The 14,706-nt window shown below is 34.2% G+C and overlaps 1 protein-coding gene across 13 annotated transcripts in view; it reads right to left on the bottom strand.

Annotated features, from left to right (window-relative positions):
* DCAF6 (DDB1 and CUL4 associated factor 6) overlaps nucleotides 1-14,706 on the bottom strand; it is an 83,370-nt gene that overhangs the window by 12,558 nt on the left and 56,106 nt on the right. For 4 of the 13 annotated variants that reach the window (XM_035540974.2, XM_035540977.2, XM_035540981.2 and 1 more), the window contains 4 exons: nucleotides 10,862-11,004; nucleotides 10,016-10,099; nucleotides 9,516-9,840; nucleotides 4,586-4,627 (listed from right to left, as the gene is read on the bottom strand). In XM_035540974.2, the coding sequence (XP_035396867.1) occupies nucleotides 4,586-4,627; nucleotides 9,516-9,840; nucleotides 10,016-10,099; nucleotides 10,862-11,004 (594 nt within the window). The remainder of the gene's footprint in view (nucleotides 1-4,585; nucleotides 4,628-9,515; nucleotides 9,841-10,015; nucleotides 10,100-10,861; nucleotides 11,005-14,706) is intronic. The other 9 variants (XM_035540978.2, XM_035540980.2, XM_035540984.2 and 6 more) reach the window with 3 other exon arrangements.

Below are 14,706 nucleotides of genomic sequence, written 5' to 3'. Positions count from 1 at the left end.
AATCCCAAAAACTAATCTGAGCCAGAACTGAATACATTTGTAACCTCAGTACACTGCTATGAGAAGGCTAATAACCTGAAGTAGTCCTTAAGCAATACGGTAGTATTTTAATTGCTGATTCTAGAGACTCTTGCAACATGAGAGTCTTCTTTCCCCCCCCAAAAAAACACTGGTTCTCTCTCTTAATTCCCTCTACCAGTGATCTGTACAGATTTTTGTTTCATTTTTGTCATAGGAGAAATTTGGACAAAAAGAAGATAAAACAAGTGTTATCCTACAAGCTAAACAAAGATGGAAAATGAATGCAAGCAATGAGTTATTAATACAGAAGATATATATATATATCTTATACAAAACTGTCATACTAAGACAGGTCTTCTAATACAGCTGAACTTTTAAAATATATTTTAATACTATTTTTTTTTTACAGAAATTAGAAGAGATTTGTAAATGTTAGCCAATAAATCCACTTAACAGTGGACTAATACATTTCCTGAAAATTTGTCTAGCAAACAATCCCAGAAAAAGGACTACTACTATTAACATTGTGAGACTTTTCTACACCCACTCCCCCAGCAATTTCGTATCTAGGCAATTTTCTGGTTCCTCCTTCCTATACTACACTAAATAAATACACTGAGTTTGTTATTTAGTCCTTACAATATATGGAGTCTCAACTGTAATTTTCAGCAGATTTAAGAACAAAGATCTTCAAAGTCCTTATACACTGAAGTGGAAAGAAAACAAAAAAAACAAACTCATGTTCTACATCTATTATGCTTTAAAGACCATCAAATTATTTTCCTTACTGATTTACTTCCATGTGAAGGAAAACGATGGGTGGCATGTATATGATAGACTACATAAATAAAATACTTGCAAAAATTTAAGTAATTATTCATACACATTTGGTTTTGTTTGAAAAAAAAAAAAAGATATTGTTTCTGTGAGAAAGTAAAAGCAATAATCATTTAATAATTATTCTGTTACCAACCACATCAATGATCATGGTTTTGGAAACAACACACAGCTATTCAGCACAGTGAGACCCTTCTGGTTCCAAGACAATGCCTGCTAGCCTTACAGCTACTGCTTACTATTATTCCCATTTGGATTTTGGGATGGAGTGTATTTATCCACATAAATTATCAAAAATACGTGTAGTAGAAAAGTTGAGAAGTTAATCATTAGGTCTGACAAAGCAGTAAACTTGTCTAGCTCTTTTAGAAGGGTTACTTGCTAGATAGCAGCTAAAAAGGTCTTGGGATTAGAAGATGGTGTTAAAAGTAACTAACCAGTATCCCTGAGTAGTTTCTTGAATAATTTTTGGTTTTAGCATCTCTATAAAAGTTAATGTCTCTCTCTACATTCATCTAACGCACACATTACAAAAAAAAAAGTCAAGGATATTCAACACTCAGAATCATGCATTTTTAAATAAAAGCAGAAGCACAAAAGCAACTTTTGATAAAAACACTGTCTTTCAACTAGATTCATTTCTAAGTTAAAAAAAAAAATCATTTTGGCTCTTATTTTTGAATGGCATGAATGGGCTGATATTAATTCTCTTTTACAGTCAATGACTACCTTCCACAGTGAGAATGTAGCCAAGCACATGTGACTATAACTGTGATACTGTTATCAGGCATTCTAGTAACTCACTGCTAAAAGCAGGAGCCTGGCAGAAGCAAGTCTTCTGCAGTAAAGATATATATGAGCCTAATCTAATGCTATTTCAGAACTAAGAACCTCTCTTAGAGGTTTGGTTTCTCCATAACTACAGATTTTCTGCACATTTTTAAGAAACGTGAAGAAAAAAAAGATGGCATTTGTTTTAATGGCTTTTTAATTTACACTTATATTTGTGATAAGCAATTCCTGTCCATGACAACATGAACTTAGTCAGTAGCCTAAGCATTTGCATCATCAGATACAGAAGCATGCTGTGCAATTCTTTCCTCTTCCAAAGTTTGGCCAAAGCTAAGCCTGACTGCGAGCTGCTGCTTCCTCTCCGAACTCTACACTCTTTGTAGTAAATTTAATTATCTGAGTATCAGATAATTAAATTTATGCACATTGTGTTGGCATTCTTCAGGCAACTCCATCAACTGATGAAACTAAACATTATTTATTCATATTCAGGCATCAAATAATGAAGATGCCTGAGAAATGTAGGATATAGATTATTATTATTATTATTAATTTTACAGAACAGAAAATGTTATGTCTTGTATTGCCAAAGAAACTGAACTTTGGTTTAGTTATGCACTCATACCGTGGGTAGTTCTCTGACTTTAGAATAATTCAGTACTACTGTTCCCTCTGAATGTATAAAGCTAAAGAATGTTTTGCCAAATTTTGTGCTACCTCATGTACTATCTTACAATAAAGTTCGTGTGGACAGTCTTGATGAGATTGTGCCCAAGACAATATACAGTACTTCCACCATCTCAGTGGAATGTACCTTGAGGTAAGATAAAAAATATTATTTCTAAAAATAAGGACACAGGCATGGAGTAGAGTACAACTTTGTTCCTTACAATCAGCCAGATTGAAGACTTTGAAATCAGTTGTTATAAACAGTAAAGATCAAAATAGCATTTAAATTAAACCCTACATGAGTGGAATAGGCATTCAGAAGTGAAACCATTATATTCTTTCAATTAATAGCCAGAAAAATGGAAAAAGATTTAAACATACAAGCTAAGTCAAAAAACTTTTTGTCACATAGGATGTTTTCTGTGTGTTCAGAAATTGTGACATCTAATAAAGAATCACTTTAAGAAAAGATATGCAATTAACACAATTAAACCAGTTTGTTTATTACAGTACAATATTTTTCTTGAAAGTAAAACACAAGATTTCTCTTAAAAATATATTTTTGAGAGCTGCAGACCTCAGTTCCCCATGTATGTTACTCAACAATTTCTGGCTAACTAGCCCTGCTTGTTTTAAAACAACTATGCTTATCTATTAGTTAAAAGAGGGATAGTCAAAACTAATGATACGTTTTTCAGAAGAGGGAAAACTGAACATCACAATTATCCATCAGCTGAATCTGTAAACAATCTATAGGAATTCAGCTACAAACTGATCCAGTGGAGGCCTGATGCAGTGGCTGTGACAAAATTAATCTGGTACCCTCGATAACCCTGCTTCTTCTAAACACCATTATTCCAAACTGATCACCTCTTGAGCTGCAGCAGATAGTTGTAGAGTTCATGTGTAGTTGCTTCCTTTTTGCATCCCTTGTCTCAGCTCTGATTACTCAACTAAAACAATATTGATTCATCCAATACTAAGGGTCTGTGTCTTCTAAGTTTCCAAATTCACTTACACAGCCAAACACCTCTTTCTGCTAAGTACCAGGAACCCTGCTCTCTTCTCTTCTGCTCTTTGAAATTAGTCTTTTTTCCTTGTTGTCATCTTCTCACTTCAACTATTTTTCCTATCCAAAACAACTGCAGGGAACCCAGGACACATCGCCATTAACTTAAAAGCTGTTTCTCTGATGCCTTATGGTCATTTTTTCATTGACTGCAGAGAGGAATCCACCTGCCAGCTACCATGTTCCCACCCAAGAAATTCCAAGCGTGTGTTGTAACACAGCGACTTTTTACGCAGGCAGACAGTGATAGGACAAGGGGGAATGTTTTTAAACGAAAAGATGGGAGATTTAGATTAGATGCTAGGAGGAAATTCTTCAATTCCAACTAAGTTTGGAATGCAAAACGATGAAATGTGTCTGTGGTATTTTCCTCAAAGCATTTAAAATGCAGGATTCAGGTTAAGTTTTCTATAACACCACATCCTATGCCTTTTCTTTTCTGGCCACGCAAAAGCAATATGTTAATTTTCATCATTAGAATTATTTTTACTCATTTGTTTTCCCATTTCCCTTATCTATAGCCTTTGACATTAAATCACTGTAGATTGTTTCTCCCTCTTATCGCACACGGCCAAACACAGTTGCCCAAATTACTTTATACATTCTTAACAACTAATTCACTCAAGTATTTCAGTGAGGAATATGAGATCAAGTGACTATTTCACTTAACTTCATTAACAGAAATATTCTGTAAGATTTAAAGCTTCTTTTGCTAAATATGTATTATCAAATATAACTTTGATAATTACACCTTGTTCAAGCAAAAGAAAAAATGTATGTATAGAATGGTCTTTGAGATGTGTATTCTTATATCTTTTCCAGAACTGGGTGTTCTGCACTGCAAGACAAAGCAGATCAGCAGTGACACATGCAAATATGACACGTTCCTCAGCTGCTGAATAAAAAAAAAAAAAAAAGGTATTTGCTTTTCACAAACTACACATTTTTCAAATTCCATTAATTTCTGCGACACACAATAAAAAGGTTAATACGTTGTTAAATGTTTATATTGCCATTTCTTTTCAATTTCCATGCAATACATGCAGCTAAATATAACTCAAGCAATACGTTCTGTAATTCATAGCATTTAAAGTATAGCAATTCTTAAAATACCAGTTAGACATGAAAAACATGAACCTGATAAATCCATTATACAGAAATAAAAAAGAGGAGGGGAGGAAGAAAATAATGAATTACCTCATTATTCTATCACCTATCGCTGTTCCTCTGATATTATATCTAGTAAAGGGAACAACAACTGAAGTCATTCAAAATTGCTGGATATCATGTTTTTAAAGGTTAGCATCTATTACAAAATGAGTTCTACTTCTTCCGAGATTTGTTTTCCTTGATGCGTTAGTATATGAGACTATTTTGATATCAGCAAAAATAATAGATTACATATTAGTACACAAAGTTGATTTTATAAAATGCAGTAATTCTTCACAGATTATAGCAGAAATGGAAGCAGCTGCATAATCATTTCCATTTTACATTTGCATTTGTTTCAAATTTTAACCTAGTAGTTTAAAATTTTCCAGGCTTAGCATCTGCTCATAGATCAGCTTCTGTCGAAGTCCAGATAAAATTCAGTCAGTCATTTAAGTAGGAAAACAGCCCTGAAACAGTTATTTTGACTAATGTGAAAAATAAGTTCAGTCAGTTAAAAAAAAGCTGCACTCTCTCTACATGAAGCACACATATCTTGCTTAGATTGCCCCCCAGCCCTGCCTCACACAGTTTACAATGTACAGTGTTAAGGTAAGCCATGTTATCTATCTGTTCCAACTAAATTTACTGAACTTAGTAAGATTTAAAGAAGATATGCTATCGGCATACTTCATCAAGACTTAAAAACCTGCTTATCTCCTCATGTTTGTAAGAGAAGGGATCATCTCCTATGGATTCCCTAAAACACCCAAGAGGTTATTTTCTCTGTTGAGTATTTAGCTAAATGCTCTGCAGTGCAAAACGGGCTTTTTTTTTTTTTTTTTTTTTTAATTGAAATATACTCTGGGCAGTTCCTTCTACAATTATGTTAAAAAGAGCATGTATTGACTAGCCCATTATCAACATAAAAACGTAAGTAACTATTTAGCTTCTTTCTGTCACTGGTCTTCATCATCCCTATAGTGATGCTCAGGGGTTGCAGAAATGCTACAGAAAAAAAGAAAGATGGCACATTCCCAATTATTTCTTTCAAAGAAAAACTATTCCTAGATGATTTGTAGTCAACATTCAGTTGACTTACCCAATTTATCAACCCACAAAGGACTGTGATATTTCTACTTATTTTGCTGCTAGGCCCTTTTAGGGCCCTTTTCAAATTATTAATGTAGGGCTGCTAGGCCCTCTAGGCCCCTTTCAAATTATTAACGTACGTGTTGAACAGTCTTTCCTGACAGTTCAGTTTCAGGTTAGTTAGGGAGAAACTATCTACCCTCATTATGTTTTGAAATTTTTAAGCATCTACAATAAGAGTTTATGTCCCTTGTATCAATACTTAGATCATGTAAGTGAAATATAAAGACCCAGTTCTTGGTTTGAACACATTAAAATTTGGATTTCTACCTAAGCACAATTCAAATAATGAAGGTTCTGTAAACATGAGGTTTGCAAGTGGACAAAACAGATCTATTCACAAATCTGAAATCTACATCTATCTTACTAAAAAAATGCACAAAACCAGCAAAGTTGAAGCAGCAGGAAATTCATCTATTTAACTGCAAGTACTGACAAAACAGATATCAAAGGGGTGCTTTGGCCATTTCTTTTCCTTAAGAAGTTTAAGATCATGATTTCAGAGACTCAGAAGTATACCCTCCCTTTCTCAGTGGAAGAAGTTGCACTTTACAGTAAAAAGCTGACTCTAAGACAGTTTTCTTTATCTTTAATTACCCAACTATCAAGTTTCTCCTCTACATAAGCAATATGTATTTATTATGTATTAGAAAAAAAAAGCCCTAGAATTTACTGCAGATAAGAAAAATACTGATGTTATATACTGGAAAAGGCTTATTAGTCAAACAACTTTTGGCATTGTTTCAGAAGGCTACAGCCTATTATTTTGTCCTAGAGAGATTTTGTTTTTTTGCCACTGTATAAAATAGGCTTATAAAAAAGTAGATTATTGCACTCTAATTTTATAACCTTCTCTGGAAAGAAAAAAAGCCACAAACAACTCCTCCCACATATTCTAGAGAGATGAAATCTACTATATTACTTCTGTATTAATGCCATTAATTATCTCATAGAGGTGACACATGGGAAACACAATTATTAAGTAAACCTGGGAAGATGAGATTTAGTAGAGGAAGTGTTAGGTAACAATTTACTAAGTGAGAAAAGAGAAAATGTAAGCCTATAGGAAATATTCTGGTAGAGTTAAGCACCAGTCTTACAGGCAATTTTATTTAATATATTGCTAATGATCTTTGAGCAAAATGTAGGAATGTACTCATGCTGTGCATTGAGGACACAAAGTTTGTTAATTTTATGAATATAGAAGGGACTGTATGACCTTGAGAAAAAGAGCTGGGAATAAATTCAGTAGTATAAAATTGATGGTTATGTACTTCCATGCTTCCTTCTGGTAAAAGATGGGAACACATTAGCTGGAAATGAGGAAGTAGGAAAGAGTTCAGTAATTTGACTGATCTTATATCTCAGCAAAAGCCACTACTATGAGACAGCCATAGGTGAGAGAGGGAAGGGATGCTACTACAGCCCATTGGTGCTTCTGAGAATGTTGTCTAGACAAAGAGCAATCATACTATTATTCCTAGCAAAATCCAAACAGCACAGTGTGCATAATTCTGGTCTCCAGCTTCAAGAAAGTAGAACTAGGAAGAGCAAAGGTAGGAACCAGTAGGATGGTGGAAGAACACCACAAGTTTTTACTGCTAAGAGTACAGAAAATCTCAGCATGCTAGCAAAATAAAAGCTGATAATGAACAGGGTGACCATCACTCAAATGATAAGCACTGGGCATGGAAAAACTATTGTTTCAATCAAAGTACTATGTTAGCACAAACCAAAATGACTAACTATAAGAATGTTTAAACGCAACTTTCCACTTGCTAAGGTGCTGGGGGAATTTTATGGAAATTTGGTCAGTTTCTGAAAAAGATTATAGGTTGTATCATCTGTCTTAACAGTAGAGAGGACTTCCAGTTCCTTTCACTCCTTTTCATGAGAGATATAAATACTAAGATCGCTTATAGCTAGCCTTTAAGACCACCAGTGCCTACTTTTTCTCTCTGGAAGTCCAAATTGCTTTGGGCACACATAGCTGGTCTCACTTTTCTTCAGTATAACTGTGGGCATTTAGAAATGCCTGAAACCAGAAGAACAGGAGGAAAAAAAGTAAACATATATCTGAGTCACTCAAAATTAAACTTCACTGCTTGCACAAACAAAGAAGACAACAAAATGAGGTGGTCAGGCATTAAACCTGAGTAATGAAAGCACGGAAGCAATCCTAAACCAGTACTGACTAAACAGAAGCTTTTGTCAGATTTTATCTGGGGGAAGAATAAGGAAGGAGGGGGCTGCATAAAGAATTTTAACTGCATTATTAATTTAGTTGAATGATTTTTCCTATATGACAGATTTAAACTCCTACAGGAAGAAATGTTACTATATGCAAAGGAGGAGAAAAACAGTGCCAGACAAAAGTGCAACTTCATTTAAGATTTCCACACTAGTGGGAAGCTAATGGGTGAGGCTATATGATACCAGGAATTGTCATTCTTATTACATTACTCCAAGAATTATTACATATTAGAGATAACGAAGTGCATGAAGAGAAGCTAAGAATCCTACTTGAAAGCAGAAATGGGATTAAAATTGCAGAGCTTTTCACAGCTTGCTCTTTGACTGCTTCAGCCACACAATGAACATTGGCTTTGCAGTAGAAACTATTTCAGCCATTAGATATATACCTGCAATTAAGGTCTACTTACTACTGCATGGACAATTAATGGATTCAGACAGAACCTGTACAAGACGACTATTTCATAAAAAATATCATTTAGTGAGCAGAATTATTTATGCTGTGTAATAAGAAACCACCAGCCTTTTTGTCACTACTAACAATGTGGTGGCTTATAATTGTATTTTTTTTAAACTGCAAATTATTCAAAACTTCTTCTATACTCAATTATTAAATTTGTTCTGATTGCCTAATGAAAACATACTGTAATGCTTCCAGTAAAGAATTTGCATTGCTAGCATAAGAAATTAATAGCAAGAGAACACTGCCTTTGAAGAGGACAGGAGTAAAGCTAAGGCACCTGACAATGGGTTACATAAACATCTGAAATATGTGAAAGGTATTTTCTTAACTCTAGCAATAATGAGGTTGCTTAAATAATTACTATAACTTCTAAAAAGTCCAACAACTGAATTTGGTGAACAAAAGTATTAAAAACAGCAATACTGAACTGGAGGCTAAGTTTACTGAATGATCAAACAATAATGAATATATGTCTACATTTTACACAGAAAAAATATACAAAGTGTACCAAATGCACCTTTTATTAGTGATGACAACCTTTAGTAAACTACCTTTTTTTTGGACTGCTATACATAGATATTCAATAACTGAGAAAAAGGATTACAGAATTTCTCCTTCAGATAATAAAAAGAAGAATGATCGATCACATAAGTCTTAATGTATGTAATGCAGAAAAACAAAACATTAATGAACAACAACAGAGAATAGCTCTTGCTTTGTCAAAGACAGAATATGCGAAATACAGTTCAAAGAGAAAATTTAGGCCCCTGTGCCCTATATGCAATTTTATGAGCTTTTGATAATTATGACTTGAGTGAGAATATTCAAAAGTGAACTGCAAATGTTTAGCCTTGAGGTGCTCAGCAGGCACAAAATAAGCAAAAGCAGGTATTAGGTCCGTGGGAGCTTGCCTGGCTAGGAGGGAAAATACAGCTATACATATCTTATATATAGGTAAAATAAAACTCAGTCATTAAGCTTGTCTAGCTGTCTAAAGAACAACTTCTTTAATTAAGTACATAAAGCACTGGCCTCTAGTACTTCCACTCAAAAAAAAAAAAAAAAAAAGGCATTTTGCCAAGCAGTAACAGAGACAAATACTCCTCTAACCTGTGTCCTGGTCCTCCTCGGTATCTTGCCCCTGGGATCAGAACAGGATCATCATCGCTATCATCAGTTTCTTGAAGAGCTGAGGTCCTGGTAGAGGACTCTTCTGGAGTTGCAAGCCCTGAGGATTCTGGGTGTGACTGAGGTTCATCGTTTGCAGCAAGCAAGTTGGCAGTGGATTCAGTACTTTGCTGACTTGAAATGTCTTGATGTGCACTTTTTTCACAGGAGGTTTCTTCCTCTATATTTCTGGATCCAGTGTCAACACTGGGGCTATTTTCTTCTGGTTGGATTCCAGGACGCTCAGTAACAGGTTGATCTGATACAGCTAATAGAAAATATTAGTGAAAATAATCCACTGCATCAATTATTATTGCTTATTTTAGAAGGCATTATAAATGGTCATAGGAATTAAATTATACATATTGAGTTTATATTAGAAATTTAGTTTTCCATTCCCTACTTCTTCATATAACAATACTGAAAAGAGTACAGACACATACTTGCTTCTTTCGTCTCTATAGTTTCATCTGTAGTTTTCAATTCTTCATTACTTGTGTCTTCTTTGTGAGATTCATCAGGAACTCCTGAATAACAACTTAATATTAATTGCATGATTTCACTTAGATATGCATCTATAGTGTAAGAAAATCTACATGGTACTAGCAGTCCTAGATCAAACCAATCAAAACAATGCCCTCCACATTCTACATCTCACTTTACTGAATTTTTGGATACTAATCACATGAAAGTCAGTATATAAAAAACTATCTAGTTGCTCAGGTCAATACATTAACAAAGAAAAAAGTGTATCTTGTTCCTTAATAAATTTATATCCTACGGATGAGAATTTAGCTGCAAAAATAGCACTAATAGTCTTGAAACAAAAAGATCACTTACTGAAAGCTATTATTCCTGAAGACAGAAATTAAGTTATCCCTCCATTAAAAGAGATTTAAAAAAAACAACCCACAATTCACTAGAACCAGTAATTTGACTTGACTGCCCTTTTAGCAATGAATTGCTGCAAGACATCCTCACATAACAAAATACCTAGCACTCATTATGACTGCAAACAGAAGTGCTACTATTTTTCAATAAAAATTAGGGCCAAAATGCCCTTAAGAAAAAAGAATGAGGGTTTTAGAACTAAGAACCAGAAAAGCTAATTTTGTTTACGTTTATTTGCATCTATCTCAGGTCAGTATCTTTTTCCTTCCAAAACGAAAGGAAAACAAACCAAACCATGTTCTCTTATGGTTATATTCTGCCTTCACATGCATGTGTATGAGACTCCCATTGTGTTCAGTGGTAGTCATGAACATATGACAGCAGAATTTTTACCTTACCATTACAGAAGTAATGATGTATCTTACTTGTTTCTTCATCTTCAGGTCCTGACTCTTCTGAGGCTTTTGTTTTTACAGAATCTTCCTGGCCTTCAGTTTTGCAATGACTTCCACTCCCTCTAGAGCTTGAATTTGTGCTGCTCCTGGCAACGTAACATGTAAAAAACAAACAAATAAACAAACCAAACTTAGAAATAATGTAAATTAATAAGAAAATCAATGCAAGAGCACAGCCTTCATCATCTTTCTCACTGCAGTCTCACTGGCAACTAACAACCTTCACAGGAATTTCAAAATTTTCTCTTATGTCCATTGTCACTCATTCCAGAGTCTTCCTCTGCATCACACAACCCTATTGTTCCCTCCTTCCACACACATGCACACACTAGTTTGTTTTTTGAAGAATAAAGGATAAAGGATTTCCTTATTGCTTATCACATTTCTCTGTGAGAACTCAACAGGATTTGCTCTCTTTCATTATTTACACAGTTTCGGTACATATAAATGATCAGAGAAGAGACCTTATTAGGGGTATTACAAGCTGTCAACTGAGCACTAATTGCATACATGCTCTTATCACATCTAATTAAAAAACTACTTTAGATAACATTTTCTATTTTCTTCACTGTTAACTATTGTTTCGCTACCTTCTGAGCCATGGACTTCTGATGTTGGCTTTTAGTCCTCAACCTTTTGTTATTTTTCAAGGTTTACTCTAAGCTGCTACTTTAGATTTACTACCCATTCATGTTTAGACTAGATAATTACTGTTGAGCACAAGTTTTTCTTTCAGAGAAAAATTCCTCAGGAAACATAACACTGTTTTTGCAAATATTGTCAAAACTAATGCTTTTGGACTCCCCAAAAAACACCTTATTTTAGAAAATGAAAAGCCTTCTTCCTGATCTCTCTTATTCTTTCCCTGTCCTCATCTTCATTTTGGCCTCTAAAAGTGAGGCAATTCACTAGACAAAAGTAGATACAAAGATGAGTTATAAGAGTTATAAGCACGATTCTTGAGAACGTAGACAAGTATTTTCTTACCTGTGTACATTAGTACTAAACGATTCTACAAGTTACATTGTTAGAAGCAGCACGAATCATGCTTTGCCTAGATTCTTGAGAATCTAACCTAGGCTTCAATGTTTTTATTTTTTACATTAAATATGAAAGATTTTACTCATCTTGATAAGCCATAGTCAATTTACTGTTGTACTGGATTTGGAGTATGCGGAAAGTTTTTCTTAGCCCTTGCATTTCTTCTTCTAAATCAGTATTTTTCAGCGTTGTTTTTGGACAGACAGGAAGGGACCTTTTGGATACCAAGCTGAGTTTTTTTTTCTAAGTCATGCCTCATATGATATAACCACTTTTACGAATGTAATCACACTCCACCATAGAAGTGATGAAGATTTTTTTTTTATTTTTTTACTCTTAGAAATCTACTTTTCATCGAATTTACACTCATCTATTACTCTGCTTTAATTTTTACTTCAGTGGTATTTTTCACACCAGCAGAGGTGTAGAGGGTGTTTTGTAGAGAATAAAACAACACCCTATGCTTTCTTTACACTAATTAAGCCTTACTATCTGCTTCCATAGCAAGTTTTCTGTTTCCCCAAGTTTCGGAAGGCCGTCTATTTCATTCTCACAGCACTCCCAAATTCTAGATCATGTTTCTGTTACTTGTCCTCAACTACATGATTTTTATTTATTTTTTACACAGGATTTCACCCTACCTCTACTATTTCATTCTACACGGGTTTTTATTTAGCCTCTGGACTGACAGTGCCTTGCAGTTTCGTCACACCAGGAAACACTTCTTCCTCTTAACACAACCCACTGCAAAAGCTCCATTAAGTCAGCTCACTCTTATGTGCAGTTTCTTTATTAATTTACCTACCACACCTTGAACAGAAGTTCAACACAGCAAAACATCAAATACGTTCTTGGAAGTCCAGACAGGCTCTCGATACTACACCATTTATGGTTCTAGAACCCATTATTCTTTTGGAAAACAGTACTGCATCCTGCAAATTCCAGTTCCCATAATTTTGGTTCATTTCCCATGTACTGCTTCTTTTAATGCCTTTTTAACAGGACTGTTCTACAGCCTTCAATACTGATACCATTAATCTTAACAGATCATGATGTTTAGTCCTTCATTCTCCTTTGACACTACATTCGATGTTTCTTTCTCATTCACATGGTGTTAACTGTTGGTGCAAGAGATTTGTTAAAATACTAGCTATTAGACAGAACGTAAGTACCATTTTCTTCTTCCAAATTTCTTAGATGGAGAACCTCCAATTTTCCTGAATTAAATTCCAACTCCTACTTTCACTTGAGTTGCATCCAGCTCCTGTGACCTTTTCATCAACATACTCAACTTTACTAGTAATATACAGTATTTATTTACTTTTTACTTACTCACAGTATTTCTTAACTGCCATTCCACCCTTGCTTCAATAAGATTAAATCATTAAAAGACCTTTATCCCATCTGTTTTATTACTCTTTGAAAAGTTTAACCGAAGTTAGGTTTAGTAGTTTTCACTTAGCCTTTAATTCTTCAATTACATATTTTTGTAATGAGTAGTTTTCCTGTCCCTCATCTCCATCTCCTGTACACACTACTTTTTCTCAATATTGGTTTTGATGCAGCAGTTCATTGAAATTTGCTGCCTTCAAAATCATTAGGTGTTTGAAGTATAAAATCCATTTTTCAATTTTTATATTAAAAATAAACACAAAATTTTGATGGTGTTTAAAAAAAACGTTTTCTGTGATACAGTGATAGCTAGTACTTCATTACAATAAAAAAACACTATCAAGAAAAAACAAACAAAACATTTGTTAATGCTCTGTTCCTCTTGGAAAAAGAGCCTATCCTAAAAATAGTAAACAAAAATGATGACAAATCTAAACACAGAATTAGTTAAAAGCATTACAACAAAAGTAATTCTTTCAAAGCTTGCTAGATTTGGACTCTAAATAGAAATACAGTCTGAGAGACTGCTCTAACAGAACTGTCACAATATTTCAAGTTCATTATAGACAAAGTGTTCACGCTGTGAAAACACACAGATCACCGTTTGAACTTTCCAAACTGCTATGGACAGAATTGTCCATATTTGTTTTACGTTTAAAGCCATGGCATTTAAGAATAGCTATAAACTTTTTTTTTTTATGTTTTGTTGCTTTTTTCTTCTTTAAGTAAGAAATGCTAGTGAGCATTTTTATTTACTGTCTTTACAATAATTTTAAAAACATGGGTAAAGGAATAGAATTAAGAGGAGATGAAATAAGGACTGTGGTTGTTTTGGTAGGTACTGAGATGTTCTAACAATAGACATCCATACAAAACCAAGTAAGTCATGTCAGTTAGACAGTATGGGTTTCTTTATTATTTAAAAAGGATGCCATCACTTTAATATCTTAGCAATCCATGAAGTTGATATTTTAACTATATGAATTAACTTGATGAATGCATATTCATCAACACTCCTCAATCACAGAAATAATAACTCCATTGTTTTACAACTCAGGAAGTGTGCCACAGAAACATTTACTTGCTGAATACTGTATAAGAAGTCTGGTAAAGCAGACAATCAAAACTTGATTGCTAACTTCTGGACGACCTTTCCATCACCGTACTACCTTGCTTTAATAAGATTAGTGAATGCGATAATGATTCTCAGTTTTGATGGCAATAGGTAAGTCTTTTTAATGTTAACATAGTGGGAAACCTATAGCAAAATATCATAAACAAACTCTTGCATAAATTCCTCATTAAAGTATGACTGTCGTTTACATTCTATATGCGCTAAAGGCTCCAGCCATTTC

The sequence above is a fragment of the Cygnus atratus genome, chromosome 1 (genome assembly GCF_013377495.2).
Source record: "Cygnus atratus isolate AKBS03 ecotype Queensland, Australia chromosome 1, CAtr_DNAZoo_HiC_assembly, whole genome shotgun sequence".
Lineage (NCBI taxonomy): Eukaryota > Metazoa > Chordata > Aves > Anseriformes > Anatidae > Cygnus > Cygnus atratus.
The sequence above is the reverse complement of the archived record's forward strand: the minus strand, read 5'-3'. Positions and strand labels throughout refer to the sequence as shown.